This window comes from Psittacula echo (genome assembly GCF_963264785.1).
Source record: "Psittacula echo genome assembly, chromosome: 2".
NCBI lineage: Eukaryota > Metazoa > Chordata > Aves > Psittaciformes > Psittacidae > Psittacula > Psittacula echo.
Genome location: NC_137737.1, coordinates 96,276,271 through 96,293,088, shown reverse-complemented (window position 1 = coordinate 96,293,088; position 16,818 = coordinate 96,276,271). Strand labels below are relative to the sequence as shown.

Below are 16,818 nucleotides of genomic sequence, written 5' to 3'. Positions count from 1 at the left end.
TAACCTAAGTATAATCTAGCACATCATCAGAAACTACTTTCACATTTTAAGGCAAACACACCTTTGTGGCTCAGAGAAACAAAAACAGCCAATACACACACACCCCACACCTCTCCCCCCAAACCAGCCAACCAAAAAAACCCCACAAAAAACACAAACAGGAAATACTAAGTGAAAGACAATTAGGGGATTACATTTGCATGGTGTACAGGGACACTGGAGATTTTAGGTATGTGCTTTGCTAGTTGTTCACTGGCCTAAAATTCCCACCCCCGAGAAAAAAACAAACCAAACAAGAAAAGGCCAACATCAGAGGACAGTATGGCATTAAGGTTTCTTATTTCCTTGGCTGTTTCCAGAAATAAAAGTGGTTACCCACAGAGGACACACAAGAACAGCTTCAGGTAGCTTTCCACAGTAGAAAAGAGGTATCTTCTGACCTACTTCTTTCAGCTATTCGCAGTCACAGGAGTAACTTTGATGCCTCAGGCTTGAAAGGGGACCCACAGATAGGTTTTCCAGCTGTGTCAAGTGGCCCCACACCAGCATGACCAGACCCTGCTGCTGCTCTTCCTCCCTGCAGAAGGAACCTGTACATAGTGTCATTTCCCAAAGAGCCTAACCTACACCTAATCCTTAGAATAATATAAAAAATCAAATCCAACAAACAAAACCCAAGAAAAAAAACCTTAAAAAGTGGAATTTGAGCACAGGAGCCACCTTTTCTTAATCTTTTCTAAATGGAGACTCAGTGGCTTCCCATGAAAAATCAGAGAAAAGTCATGAAGCACTTTTGGTGATGAAGCTATTCTGCAGCCTTCTGTGCTCTTGTAGCCTGAGTAACTGAAAGAGGCTAGGGACACATTTTCAAGATCTTTATAGAAAGATATAATTGTGACATAAAGCTACCATTGGTATGTTATAATCTTTCATTAGGTAATTCTGAATGCACTGTACTGTGACTTTAAATAGCAAAGAAATATCTATTACTATAATATAGAATACTAATAAGTAATTCCTGTGACAGAAGAGCCTATGTATTCGGGAAACAAATGTGAAAGCAGTGAAAAACTTCACTTTCCTAAATTAACTCTGATTTCCAGATTTTGATATGGAACTTTTTAATCATTATGTTTGAATAATATTATGGTTTTGGTATCTAATACACTGCTTCAGATTAGGTTTATCAATTGTCTAATAAAGCAGTGTGTTCATCTCTTTTGTCTTCTGGGTGAGGACTCTTTTATTACAGTGTAGTATCTTTTTGTTTTAATGCTGCTCTGCAGTGGATTGCCAGCTCATTAATTTTTCTGCTGTAACACCCAAATCCCTTTGCTGATCAGTGTGCTGGATGATTGATTCCCTGCTCCCAGACTGATTTTTTACATTGGGCTGCATTTACCATCTGGTAGATAAATCACTCAAAACACTCAAATTCGGAGTCTGGTTCCAGTGATCCTCTTTGTTTACTCAGCCAGCAGCATGAATATCACTTGCAAATGTGGAGGTTGTGTTCTCTCACCTGGATAACTCCCTTATATAACAGACAGAGGTTTTAACAAAGAGCATCGAGATAATGATAAACCTCTTCTCGCTTAAAAAAATAGGCAGCTGTTCTTTGTGTTTCCTAGCCAACTTTTCTGTTTCATCCCTATCATAGCCACTAGTTTCTGATGTGAAAAAGAGTATTTTTTAAAGCTCAGAGCCAATTTTGCACATTTCAAACACACATAACTATTTTCGCAAAGACATTCTTTGTAGGTGTAAACATCCACACAAACAAAGGACATCCTCTGCAGTTAAACAGTGAAGAAACACAATCAAATAAATTGCCTTCCCAACCCATGTTTTAGAAGAGAAAGAATGTCTATAACCTCAACAGGAGCCTGCCTATTTTAATTTCAGTTTTATAACCTTGAAATGATACTTCCATAAAGTTATACTTCCAATCAAGGCAGGGAAAAGGAGCTCTGCCTCACAGAATTGTCTAGGTAAACTTCTGTAGAGGTGGAGAATGAAATCAAGGAAAGCTGCTGGAGGGAGATGGTGCTTTAGGAGAGTAACAGTTCGTCTGCCCACCACTGCACATGGTGGTATTGCTTGCGGAGGGGGCTCTCTTCCTTTAGTCTAAGGATTTTCTGCTGTTCTCCTCTGCCCCCCATTTGGCACAACACACTGACCTCTGCCTCTCCCAGAGGGATCAGATAAAGGCAGCATACAGTCAGAGTGAATACTAATTAGCAAGATGTAAACATTTAATTAGAGCAGTGCTTCCCTGAGTTTAAAAGCAACGGACTGCTACCCAGCCACAATTTTTTATCTAACTTTCTATGGAAATACCAAGACAGGGAAAAGGAACTCCGCCTCACAGAATTGTTTAGGTAAACTTCTGTAAGAGGTAGAGGAAATACCTGTTGAAAATGCTGTTTGAGCTGTCTCCCTCAACCAGTTGAAGACTTTATATCTTGGTCTTGTGTTTTATGGACACCCTTAAGGATTACAACTTACAATTTCAAAAGCATTCACTCATTTTGAATGTCCAGACTATTTGGGGTATTTTCTGCATGTATACTGACACCTTTACCTAGCCTTTATCTCAAGCTTTTATGCTGCTTTTCTTAAGATATTTGCTTGGTTTAAAATATTAAAGGAAATATAGCAACTTCTGCAAATGACACTTATCTAGTCACTCATTCATATGTGAAGAATACTTCATTCTTCATACGTGAAGCTGCATGTGAAACAGTCTCTGAATAGGAGAGCAAGTAAAACTCTTGCAAGGTACAACAAACTCCTCTCTTTGCTTCAGATTTTATCAACAGAGCACTTTCTCATTGCTGAAATATGTGTGTTTATAGAAGCTTTTCTATAGTCATATGCAAGTAGCTGTGACAGCATGATTTCACTGGGGGCTGTGTGGTTTTCCTCCCATCATCATATGCAGCGCTCACATGAGTTAATAGCGACCAGTTAAGCGCCTCTTCAAACAGGATTTTTAGGTCAGCAGCAGGTGAACATTGGAATGTGTCAAACTCCTGAAGCTGGGTGGAAATGCGCCAGTCTGGGAAATAATCAGGGCTGGATATGGGGTGAAGCAATTGGAGCTCCAAAAGCTGAACATTTTGAGTTCATCTTGAGCACGCTACGGAAATCAAGGGTAGATTAACTGGAGTTTGCACAGACCCAGCTCTCTGGCTCACCCTGACACCCCCATTCACCCCATCTGCTTCCACACTGATCCCGTGAGATTGGTGTGAGGCAGAGATGCCTCAGGGCCTTTCCTCAAGGAAGCCGGCTGTTGCCTGCTAGCCAGCCAGGCAGCTGGAATGGGGCTGCCTACAAAGGCTTTGCAGCCAGGCAGAGAAGGATTCCAGGAGGTTTTGGCCCCCAGACCAGACCTGAGACAAATTGTTTCATGTCCTGAACACTCTTTCGTCTGTTTGCAACGAACATCATACCTGTCCTCTTCTTCAGCTGCACCCCACAGGATGCTTTTATGCATCTTAAGGAAGCACAGAGAGCTTTGCACCTATTTAAGATATACAGGAGCACAGTGAGGTCTCAGCCTGGTAGAAACAGGCTATGGGAGGAGCTGGCAGCTACCAAGAGAAGCCAGGTCCCTTCAGAGAAATTACTGACAGTTCTGTCTTGTCCCTGATTTTCTTCTCTTTCATTTTCACATGTTTTCCTGCTGGTCTTAATTAACACTATTTCTGAAGCGTGGCTGAGGATCCTGCCAGCTTGTACACGGTTATATAATGTGGGTGTTTCAAGACCGTAATTGCAACTAAATTTATTCTTATAATACTAAGTAAAAAGAGAGGTATTACAAGGATTTAATTTTATATTGAACTAGATCCTTTAAACACTGTTGCTGCAACACATAATCTATTATCAGAGAAGTCCTGTCTTTTCAGCCCTTAGAAATTGTCTGCTATAATGAGAGTTTAAATTATCCTAAAATAAATCCCAATTTGCTTGTCAAACACCACCTCCTCACAAACCACACTATGACCAATGAGGCAGCTTTAGAGCAACTTGAAAAAAAATGAACATTAGTATCAGTGTAACACTAGATTGCTCTCTCAAACAGAGAAATTCACATCAGCAAACGTGCACATATGCACATATGCACATATGCAAATGCATGCAGAGCCTGGGGTGTCCCAGCTCCCATCCAGCCAGGTCTGGGGATGTAACCGGGTCAGCAAGAACATAAGTCTTCCAGGTATTTCTAGCAAAGATCTTCACTGGCATCTTGCTCCTCACTCCACAGAGGATAGAAGTTCCCTGGTAAGAATCTTTAAGTGAAAACAATGACCTGGTATGTTTTCTTTTAAAAAACAAACAAACAGACAAACAAATAGGAGAACATATAAGCCAGGAATTCCAAACACTTAAACAACTAACGCCAACACTAGATACCTACCTTATGATACAGGATGAAATAATCCTGCAGTCAGATACCCTTGAAGCCACCTGTGAGCTAAATTAGAATTCAGGATACATTGTAGCTGTTCATCAAGACAAGGGGACAGATTTAAGGTTCTCCAGGAAACTTTAATTTGATCAGATCACAATTTTGATTGCTGAACTTACTCCTAACCAGATTTTGTCTCTTTCTTCCTATCCTTTTCTGGAAGAAAAGTACCACACAGATAAAACCCATTTTGACAAGAAATGGTTTAATAAAATAAAACTTACTAAGGACTGATTTAGTCAAACAAGCCCTTCTCTACACACTTGGGAGCTCCACAAAATACAACTCCACTGTCTCTCTTTTTCTTCTTGTATTTCTAAATTGTTAGAATTTCAAGATGATCTAAGAATAAACTACAACAATTCGAGAGAACTACTTAGCTTACAGCACATTAATTACATTTTTCTTATTATCTAAAGCTATTCTTGGAATAGAATGTTTTTTCAAGAATCATTTCTAAAAAACTTTCTTGGTCTTCAGCTCTATTGAATATTACAGACTGCTTAGAAGAAGACAGGTTTTCACCTCAAAAATGCCAACATCGTCTTCTACCTCCACTTCCATTCCACAGTTTCTGTAGGGACTTATCAAGGAGGATAAGCAGTAGTCTAGAATCAGAAGAACAGATCCTTATTCAACATCAGCATTTTTATTTCCCCAGTTGTTACAGCTGTTGTTATTCTGGGAACTACTGCTACTACCTGCTTTGTGGACACTCGCCAGTTTGACCACAGGCTGGAAAAGTCACAAGCACTTTTAGTTGACAGATCAATGTTGGAACGTGATAATCTCTTTATAGGAAGAGGGTGAATCGAGCTTCCTGTCAATATCTGTGGGATTCTCTGTCTTCATACTCTCTACTCAAAGACCTTGACCACGGCTTCTTTTTTTTTCAAGTCCAAGTAAATATTAACTCTCCCTTTTATCCAGCCTACTGTCAACTTAGCAGAAAAGCAGCAGGCTTTAAGTACAAAATACTTATGCTTACATCAATAGCAAGACAAGGGTCAGACTTCTTGTTTTCTTTTTATCGCAAATTATAAGAGAAGTCTTGGTACAGAAAGAAAGTTTCCTTGGCAGTATTTTCCACAACAAACATAGCTCCTCTTTTCCACTTCTCAAAAAATGATAAAGAAATTGGATTCAATCCAGTTCTTTCAGACAAACCTCAATTGCTCCATCACACTACCACACTACCATCCCACTAGTGACAATGATGGAGTGATGTTTGTTACGAGATGATTTTCTGCAATTCTGACACTTTCAGTTCTAGTTTAATTACCTTTTGGCTCTTTAATTAGCATAAGAATCTGTACTGCAAGGACATTTCATGTCTAGATAATTATACTAAAGGGAAATAAATAAGTGCATGTTACTGTCTGTGTTTTAATTTCTCTTTTTAATAATTGCCTTTACTTTTTATTTATACTTGATTTATAGACATGCCTTACAATAGTTTCTCAAAGTGATATGTAGCCTGGCTGAGCTTAGATCATTACTTCAGAAGTCTGATTGGCACAAACAGGTATCACAATTTATTTGGCTTGACTGCTATAATTCATTTATGGAAACCTAAGTCATAGTATCTTAGATAAAATAATTATTCTAGTCCTGTCTACAATTTCAGATCAAGTTTATCTATGCAAACATAAAAGGATGTGTACTCCTTAAAATAGTTAGGTTCATTTACCTGAACTTGTACCTCTCTGCCATCCCCTGCTTTTACATTCTCACCAATGTGGCTTCATATCTTCAGCACAAATTATTTTAGCCTTGTTTAACTTAGAATGATATACCAAAAAAAAGAAAAGCCCTAACAAACCCTCACCCACTTAATCTTCACAAAAACCACAAAGGGTACATCTGTTCCAGCTGATAAGCACAGATGAAAGCCAGTCTTGAGGCCATATCTCATTCTGGTTCAACGAGTCCCCACTGAGCCCAGGCAGTAACCAAGGCTGAGCTCCAGAGATCAGCAGTGCCTGAGGTTTATATCCTCCCAAATCCATGTTCACGTCTGAAGCATGGATTGGGCACAGGCAGGGCAGAGGGAGCTGCATGTTAATGTTTAGCTCTTCCCCGTCACAGTGGGGACAGTCAGGACCAAAGCTTCAGACAATACACAAAGCTGGGTGAGGAGTCTGTATAAAATTCATTTTGGCCAACTCACTCATAAACTCAAGTGTTCACCTGAAGTGCAGATGAACAAGACACAAGTAGTTTTAGACCCCTTCTGATCCTAAAGAAAAAGGCAAAGTTTTCAGCTACAACAGCTGGTATGTAATAGGTAACATGCCTTTAAAATAGTGACAGCTCATTCTGGTTTGAACCCTAAAGCTGTAATTTGCCAATAAATACAGACAGCGTTTCTGAAAGCGTGCCTTGTGCTCAGTGCTGACCTACCTTAGATGATTCTGAGAAAGAAACCCTTGCAAGGGTGAATGAATAATCATCTCCCTAGGAAACAGTTCCTGAGGCACTGAGAGCCTGTGCCCCAAATGTTGCGTTTCTAACCCTACCATAGTCTTGTTCATTTAGGTTTTCAGCACTTTTAACATTCTCAATGTCCCATTCTTCGGATATCAAACCCTTTTGCAAGGAAACAGAGTTAGCAAAGGCAAAGTCAACATCCAAGCAAAGATGGTGTCCTGCCATGCCTAAGTAATCAAAGTACTCCCCTGCTTTGGCATGACCCCCATGACCTCAGATTTTGCTGTTTCCCACCATCCCCACAATCAGTGAGCACTGAACAAGAGCACACCACTGGTGGCCCTCCTCACAAAAACTACAGAAATTCCTCATTTCTAGTCCTTGATTACAGCAGGTATGAATACATTACATGCACTACATCAAAGTGCTACACAGTGAAGACTTGAGCAGATAATTTTGTCTTGAAATACGTGTGCTATGTCTTTTCTGCTAGTACTGGCATCTAATGATACTAAGCCTGGAGGATCCGTGCAACAAAAATCTGGAGGGCAAGACTTGAAGGCACCTGACAAAGTAATGGAAAGAAAGAGTCCCTAACTGAACAGTCTCCATTGCACATCAAGGAAGTAGGAGAACAACAACCTCAGCAGGAGATGCAGAGGAAAAAGACTTGCAAATTCTGAATGAGACCATATTCACTGATGGTGGAAAGCAGACAGAAGCAAGGATGAGACAAAAAGAGGTATTGTTTTTCTGTGGTACCACACGCATCTCCAGTAGCAGTGACAGTAGCCCATTGGGTGTGTGCAGTGATCAATAATTAATACAATTTTTCTCTTCTATTGTTATATTACACAGACTTATGATCATGCTTCCCAATATTTCTGCCTCATCAGCCTTTAAACTAGATCTCCTCTTGCTTGTATCACTCACCTTGTGCCCTTCCCAACTCTTCTTCCCCTAAAACTCTGTTCGCACAAGGGAAAAAGGCATGCTTGGAAAACAAAAGCATATGATGTGGCCGGTTTTTGCCACCCTTGTCCGTCCTCTGTGAGTTGCTCCCACTCCCAACTGTGTGTATTTTCTCATGCTGCTTCCGTATTCCTGCTCATGTACCAATCAACACCTGCAACTCCCATCCCTTCCATCCCTCAGCCTGCTCTTGTCTTGCCTTCAGATGCTTTTGTCCTACTGATGATGTCTACCACTACCTTCTCATTCTACCACATTTTAAAATATCAAAATACATGAATTTTGCTTGTGCTTGTTGTACTCCCATCGGCTCACCATGTACTCTGCTTCACCTCTTTTTTCTACTGTTTCCACATTCTCTGTTTGTCTAATTTACTCCTTGAGTTATTTCAGGGCAGAAACCATTTCTCTAAAGCATACGAAAGTTAAGATAATGTATACACGGTGAAGGATGGCTCCCCTATAGCTTTCTCTGCTATTCTCTCTAAAAATTTACAAGCTTTTTGACAGCTTGCATTTCCATGCTCAATAAACAGCTCATTCCTTACATACTAAGGAATCATTCTAGCACAGGATAACTACCTTCTTTTGTCCCTCTATCCCATTCCTTCTCCCTAATCACTAATTTCCATCTACTTTTATCGACAAACTCCTTCAGACTTGTTATGATTGTGCAAAAGAAAAGCTTTCATACCCCTCAGAAGAGGTATTCCATGAAAGCGAAGGTGTCCTTAATTTTTCCTTGACCTCACTCAATCCTCAATAAGCTACCTTGAAACTATTTTATTTTTACCGATTTCACTTAAAGAGGATTTAAGAAACTGAGAGCAGCATATGGCCTATGAGATTCATAGGAGGCATGTGGAATTGTCCCAGACAAGCATATTTTATCACATGAAGGAGCAGCAAGCTGAAAGGCTTACCAACAGAAACACATCCCTGTTAATTAAAATCCTGGGCGTACAAATCCAAACCAATGCACCGAGCAGAATCACTTGTTAAGTCTGTGCACCTCTCACCAAAATCCTCAACATTTGGTCATTTATGATCAAACTGCAACCTCTGTGGCTGCCACAGATGCGACCAGAGCGTATCGTACACCGGAGATTCAACCAGACTGAAACTGCAACTGATGATGCCCACATGAAGTGTGTGTCTCTGGAGAGAGTACCAGTGGACTAGGAGCTCATGAACTAACTACATTTCGTACTTACCTTTACTCTCTGGATGCTTAATAGTAGCTTAATAGTAGTTCACAGCCTTTATTAAGGACACAAATGTCTTATAGCCTGAGCAGAGATACAAGCATCACACCACCCTACTCACAGACAGTCAGTGACTATCAGAAATGTTAAAGAAGATGACTACAGATTGCTCTGGGAATAATGTAACATCTCTAAAACACCAAACTAAGACTCTTCTTTCCAGAAAGAAAAAACTAACTTGGTTTTTACCCCATTCTGAGTAAAATGGGGCTATTTCATTTTCCTAGATTGGCAAAGAAGTATGGACTGACAGATGAACAAACACATACAAGTCTACATCATCTATTAACTCCAGATACATCTTAATTCTCTGTTTCCTGCTCTAATCACTTGATTATATGTTCTTCCCTTGGCCAGGGATGATGCAATTATATCATAATTTAACAAAATTATGCATGGACTGAAAGGGCAGAATCAAGGCTGAAAAAGCTATCTATCTTAATTTTCATGTTGTCTGCCTGTGTCCTCCACCTTGCAACGATCTTCTGCTGCAGCAAACTCTTTCTGAAGCAGTATATTCTAAAGGAATAAAGCAGCAGAGTACAGCATTTCCTAAACATCTAACAGAAAACAAAGGTAGCTACATAACCTAGTGATGATAAAATGTTACAAAATCAGAAACTGCCCCAAAAAAGTGTAAAACTGTTCCAGGGGAGCAGGACAACTCAATGCAAACAGGAGAGAAGGATTTTGCATCTCTGAGTATGACAAGTACTACTTTAGAGGCCCAAATGTTTGAAGAGTAATAATAGTGCTCTTAAGTCTAACTTTAAGTGTAAGTAGCAGTGTACGTAGTAGCCGTCCACTGAGAAAGGTGCTAATGCCAACATCTGGCCCTGCATGTAAATACAGGCAACTCGACTTTTTCAGAGAGTAGCTTATCCAGTAAAAGTTAATGAAGCTACACAGAGGTATGCAAGGGGAAAATCTGTCCCAGATATCATGAGTTGATATTAGTCCTTTCAAAATTAATGTTCAGAACTGAGACACTGCAGTTTTGCATGAAACAGTTAACCCATAGCAGAATCTGACTACTGCATTTTTAAATGAAATTTGCCTTCTTTACTTTTGTAGTTACTCTCCAAGCAGTGCCTGCCATGTATACCTATATAGCACATATATTTGCTTCTGCCTATTTTTAGTAGAACCGAATCATTCTGAATGTCTTTGATATAGTATACGGTCTTCTAATTCCAGGTTGGAAAGCCCTCTTTCCATGATGGTTTCTAAATAATGGTGTGGTCCACATTGCCTTTGAAAATTCCTCATATATTTCATCAGCCTTTCATATTTAATCTACTGATTTATGCACATATCGTGGTCTAATGACCCCCATGTCTCTGCTGGGTAAGCCACTAACGCCAGTGACACATTAACCTCTTAACCTCTCTTTAAAAATAACCACGATACTCAGACAAATAGAATGGAGAAGTCAGGCAGCAGTACAACAGTAGCGTTGTGATATCGCACGCTACTGCAGTGTACATCTAAACTGGGTAAAATGAAGAACAAATGAGCAAATCAAAGACTGAATAGCAGTTAGATCGATTATATTGCAAAATCAGTTTGCTGGTCAGCAAATTTGTGAGCCTGTTCTAGCAGCATTATCTGTACTATAAAAATGTAATTAGGAGGAATATCGCAATTCCATTCACTCATTTCTTGAAAGCTGTTACACAGGTTGGGGGCCCTATCCTGGAATGTATTGAGAGTTCCTTCCAACAAGGAAATTGCCTTCCAAACCCCACTGAAGACAATGGGAGTGGGGGCTCAGTGCACAGGGCAGAACCGTTCATCACCTTGGAGAAGGCACTTTGTGCGGCTTTCACTGGCCATCCTTGCAGTGGAATAAAGCCATTATTTTACAGAGCAGTAGGAGGCATACCCAGCAATTTTTCAGAGAAAAAAAAGAATAAATTACTTTTTCTAAGTATTAGTCTTAGAAGAAAAACAAGCCTTTCTAAAAAACTGCAAACTTTGTATTGTATGTGTTTACTTTGTTCTACTTTAAAAACACCATATCTCTCAAGATACAAGAAAACGTGCTGCGGTCATGCCGAATCAAGCCACACTGAAACTGTATTATACCGGCATATACTTATGCATAGGATGGGCAGGCATTTTCCTGTCATGCAACCAAAGCAGGAAAAAACGCCAAATAGAAGCTTATCCTGTGCACATTACAGGCTATTTTGCTGCCTGCATCTTATGCAGAGTGGATCTGCACAGCAACTGACGGAAGGAGGACAGATGGAGAGCCTGTCCCGGGTCTGGGGTCTAGGCTGCACACACGGACAGGGTGACACCGAAGAAACAGCCCGGGTGAGCACGGCAGGGGCTTTCCTCCCGGCCGGTTCTTCCCCGCTCCCTGTCCGCGGCAGCACCGGTCCGGCGCGGCGGGGGGACAGGGCGGGCTGCCGACAGCCCCCGGGGCGGCCGGAGCGCACCTGCCGGCACCGCGGCGGGGAGGGACAGAGAGGAACAAAAGCCGAGAGGCGGGGGAGAACTCTTTCCTTTGGGAGGGGAAGGGGTAGAGAGGGGGCTCCCCCCGACCCCACTGTCCCTGGAGAGGACCATCTCCCCGCCGGCCGGGGAGCCGGCCCGACGCACCCGCACCCGGGGTCGGGGCCGCTCCTTTGTTTTCCGTGCCGGGAGGAGCCGGGGGCCGCACTGAGCCCTCCACGTGCGCGCATGTTCTGCCCGCACGGGTGTGCGCGGAGCCGGCAGGGCGTTCGTTACCTGAGCAGTTGATGCCTTTCCCTTTGCCGCCGCCCTGGCACTCGGAGCCCGGCAGCGGGTGGGAGGCGCGGCCGGCGGGGAGCGAGGAGAGGGCGAGCACCAGGAGGGCCGAGGTGTAGCACAGCGCCAAGGGGGGTCCCGCCCGCAGGAGCGGTCGGGCGGCGGCCGGGCTCTCTCCCAGCATGGCGAGGGGCGGCCGAGGAGCAACACCGGCGGCAGCGGGATGGCGGCGGCAGGCCCGCAGCATCAACCGGAGCCCGCGGCGCCGCCCGGGCGGGACCGTCCTTTCTCCGCCGCTCCGGAGCACACCTTCAGCATCCCCGCCGCGGCGGCCGCACAGACTCGCCGCTGCCGCCTCCTCCTCCACCGCTGCCCGGCCGCAGGCGGGGCTGGCCCCGGCGGTGCGGTACGGTGCAGCGCGGATACTGAGCCCGGCGGAGCGGAGGAGAGCTCCGCGCCTATCCGCCGGCGGGGGCCGCCTCGCCCCAGCCGCGCTCCTTTGTGCGCGGCGCCCGGCAGCGCCGCCGCTCCGCCTGCAACAAAGGGAGCGGAGCCGAGGCGGCCGCTGCTGCTGCCGCCGCCGCGGAGGAGGAGGAGGAGGGAGAGGAGGGGGAGGAAGCACACGTGATGGCAGCCCCCTCCCCCGGGACCGGAGGGGAGGTGAGGGGTTTCTTCTCTCTCGGCGGGCAGGGAGAGCGGCGGCGGCCGCCCCACGGGGAACAGTAGAGGGGCAGGACCCGCGCGCAGCGGGGGGCCGGGCCGGTGTTGGGTACCGCCGCCGAAGGGCGTGCGGGGATAGTACTGATGGGTGCATGAAAGCCGAGCGGGTCCCGAGGGGCGGCGAGGAAGGCGGACCCCTGGCACGGCGTTCGTCATCCCGGGAGGTGGTTTGTTATTCACTAATAAGCCGGCGTGAGTGGGGATGGGGAAGAAAGCAAAGAGAGCATCTCTGTGGCTGATTAATTGTAAGGGTTGTGTTTAATATTTACTGAACAGCACGTATGGCGGGAGCATTTGTATCGATCCAAGTAAATAAACATGTTTACAGTGAAGGTAGTGACTTCTGTAACACTGTGCTTTTACCGTCTAAGGGTTTTTCCAGCCTCTGACATGGGAATGCTTCAAAGGGTCAGAAGCACTGCAAGGGTACAGAGTGCCAGGCACATCGTACCTTGTGTTGCTGTTGTTGTCTGGCTGAAAGCTTTGTGTGAATTGACAGCACTGTTACCATTTTCACATAGGGAAACCAGAGGACAATGCTTTATATTCAACAAGACTTTTTCCTGCCTCAGTCGTCACTGACATTTCATACAAGTTTTTTAATCTACTGTACAAACTGTTTGTACTGCCCATCTGCTTGGTTTCTCTGCTGCTGCATGTCACCAGCTTGCTGTAAGGTATAGCTCTTCTGTGAATAGACCTTTGAGCAGTTCGTTAAGCTGAGCAGTCAAGAATAAGGCCATAAATCCTGCTATAGGCTTTGGGGTAGGCACAGTGGTCAGACACATAAAGTCATATCATTGTCTTTTTAAATACAGTGATGAAGAGACAAGTCCTGTAATACTGTGACTGAGAGAGCAATTTCCTTTTGGCATAGGGGGTTTTACTGCCTCTGCCAAGCAAACATTCATATCATAGAACCACAGAATGGTTTGGGTTGGAAGCCTTAAGGTCATCTTGTTCCAACACCCTGACACAGGCAAGGACACCTTCTACTAGACCAGGTTGCTCAAAGCCCCATCCAACCTGGCCCCAAACACTGCCAAGGATGTGGCAGCCACAGCTTCTCTGGGCAACCTGTGCCAGTGCCTCATCGCCCTCACAGTAAAGAATTTCTTCCTTATACCTAATCCAAATCTACCCTTTTTCAGTTTAAAGCCATTATTCCTTGTCACATCACTAGTTCTTCTGTCATTACTTGCTCCTTTTGCTAGCACCAGTGCTAGACATCGGAAATTCTCTGCTCATCAACAAAGTGAGGCACATTAACCTGCATGGAGCCTGTTCTGCTGTAACTGGGCTGCTGAGATACATTGGCCAGGATGTTTCAAGCTTGCTCGATCTGCATACAGCAATCTGGTCGGCTCTTAAGCTGATAAACCTTTTAGATCTTTAGGCCACAGGACAGGAACAGATCTTGTGTTTTGAAGGTAGTACTTTGCTGTTGTAGGAGCAAATACTCCATATAACCCTTTCCATAAACACAACTATATCCATCTTACTCTAATTATGCTATTTTCCTGCACTTCTTGCTGGAGGGCTGGAACTGCCGTCACATTTATGTTAGAAAGCTCCTTCTAATGCCCAGCCTGAACACATTCAAGACCAGTTCATATCCACTTGTCCTTTTGCCATACGGTGTTTCAGTCAGGCATTGCTCTTTCCCTTGCATTTAAATCTACAATGGATTTATAGGCAGTAGTCATAGCCACTCTCAACTTGTCTAGCCTATCAGGAACTTTTGTTAGTCTCTTCCTGTAACAGAGAGCCTCTGTAACTCAGATTTTACTGCACTAGATACAATTTGAAGTCAGCTTTTTTTAGCATAGCTGATATGCAATGTGCAAGTTTTTCACAAAGTATTGCCAGTCTTTGCAATGGAGGTAGTCTCTCTTGATTTCTTCCAAAACTACCTCGTCTCATACAGCCAATTTGCTTTTTATATCACCAAATTTCACTGATGGCTCAGGGTCATGCTGTGAGTGACTGATACAGGCAACTACTTCTTGTTTGTCTGTCATATACAGTCCATAATAGAAATGCTTTTTATAAATGTCTAAGTGCACAACCTCATCTTTTCTATTATTGAGTTTTGTCTCATTTCTGTTATTCCAGTCCTCAAGATTATGTAGTCATCGCTGTAGAATATTTTCTGAACCTCCTTTCTATCAACAGTTCTGCCCAGTTCTTTCTGTCCGGAGCACTCCCACTTTCGCAATATTGAAAATATTTGCTAATACAAACTATTGCTCCCAGAACAAACTTTAAGAATCAGTGACAGTACTTCTCCCAGTTTAAACATCCCCTTCTGGGACAGTGAATAGGCAGCTGCAGTGAGTTCCCAACTGAACTTGCAGCTTTGTCTCAGTTCCCCATGTCTTTCAGCTTAACTAGGCAATCCGTATGAAGGCTTTTAACAAGTTCAGATAAATTGTAAGTAAACCTCAAGGGGTTTGACTTTGGGGTTTTTGTTGTTGTTATTTTTTGACCTCCTGGGATGGATGGGATGCCAGGTTTTTTTAGCTAGAAAAGCAATGTCTGGGTTGTGCTATCTGTCTGGATGCATCTCCAGCTAGTCTTAAGTGAGTGATACAGTCATGCTTGATTGGCAAATTCACACTATGCCAGCTGGGTATTCATTCTTATTCTGTTCTTTGATACATGTATTAAAAAAAAAAAACCCTAAACACTTTCCTGCCAGCTCAAGAAGCAAAAGAACTCCACAAGAATTTGAACAAGCTGCTTTTGCAACACAAATTGTTACAGGAGGAGGGAATGCCACACCAACGAAATGGCAGATCTGGTATGTCTCTGTCACATTTGGTACCTTCCATCTTTGGCAAGTAGATGTGTCTTTATTGCAATTATAGAATAATTTCACTTCTGCTCACCCCCAACTGCTCTCCTGTGAAAGTAGGAAGCCCTAAAGATTGACGAAAATTGTCATCCTCGGTGAGCTCTTGAACACCAACAGCAGCTTTTCAGTCCGCTGCTGGTGCAGACAAAAAATTCTGCTTTCCCTTATTTTTATCCAGTAATTGTAGGAAGGAAGATGCACAACCAAAGGGAAGCAGGGAATATGCAAGAGCAGAGAGGAGCTGCCAGACCAGTGAGAGCAATTTAATTTGCAGGAGATCTGGATACAATGCAGATATGCTTAACTGTGAAAACACTGCTTTATTTTATCTTAAGAGAACAAAATGGAGAACAGAGATCTATTGATTGAAGTGAATTGAGTGAAGCCATTAAATTGTTCTTTATTGCCCCTGCAACCCTATGCATCAGGCAGTAGAATCCTGCCCTTGCCAGGTATTTTGCCAGAGTATTGTGCTTATTAATCTCAATTTTAATTCTTACCCAAAAAAATGTTTCCAACTCCTGTAGTTGTGAAGAAGACATCAAAAATATTAAGAGGATAAACTGGAACAGTGCTTATATGAAAAAAAAGAACACAGAAAGGCTGAGGCCAAACAGAGCAGGCTGCACAGGACCATTCCCGGCTTTTGAATATCTCCAAGGTGGGAGACTCCGCAGCCTCTCAGGGAGACCTGTGCCAGTGCCCAGTCACCCTCATGGTAAAAAAGTGTTTCCTGATGTTCAGGAGGAACCCCTGTGTTTCAGTTTGTGCCCATTGCCTCTGACACCAAACCAAAGACATCGTCTAACCAAACGCAGAATCAGCCTCAATGAAACACTCAAAACATGGGAGTTCTGTCATATAAACTATTTCACTAATATTACTTTATTAAAAATGCTCAGTTTATCCAATTGTTGAACTCATTTATCTGTCCCAGTTTTTATCTACTCATCTTCTGTGCCCAGATTCTCAACTGACACCTACCTAAACCTGCCACCTTCATAATTTCCAACTTGGATAATACAAACAAGGGTCCCACCATATTCTGATAATACAAAGGGAGTGCGTGCAAAATCAAAACAGTCAAGAAAGGACCAGGTGGTATTGGCTATGTCATTTTATTTTCACATGTAGCTCATTAGCTATTAAATATTATATTTAATTAATTGACATTAAAATTCTTTTTTCAGCTCCACATAATTTCGTCTATGTTATTCCTGAATGCTTCAGCAATCAAATGCATGGCCCAGGATTTAGAGTGAGGTCACTGTAGGACATGAAGGCCTATCCAACAAGTCCCGCACAGATTTATCTTCCACACTCACCACCTGCCATGCAGACATAATTTTGGAGAA

General features: G+C 43.2%; 1 protein-coding gene across 1 annotated transcript in view; it reads right to left on the bottom strand.

The window, feature by feature from the left end:
* The window catches only part of TMEFF1 (transmembrane protein with EGF like and two follistatin like domains 1), a gene marked incomplete at both ends in the record, with an annotated part of 118,622 nt that extends 106,489 nt beyond the window's left edge, over nt 1–12,133 (bottom strand). Inside the window, one exon of the mRNA XM_080610778.1 lies at nt 11,887–12,133. Coding sequence (XP_080466904.1) covers nt 11,887–12,133 — 247 coding nt within the window. The remainder of the gene's footprint in view (nt 1–11,886) is intronic.
* Nucleotides 12,134–16,818: the final 4,685 nt, after the last annotated feature.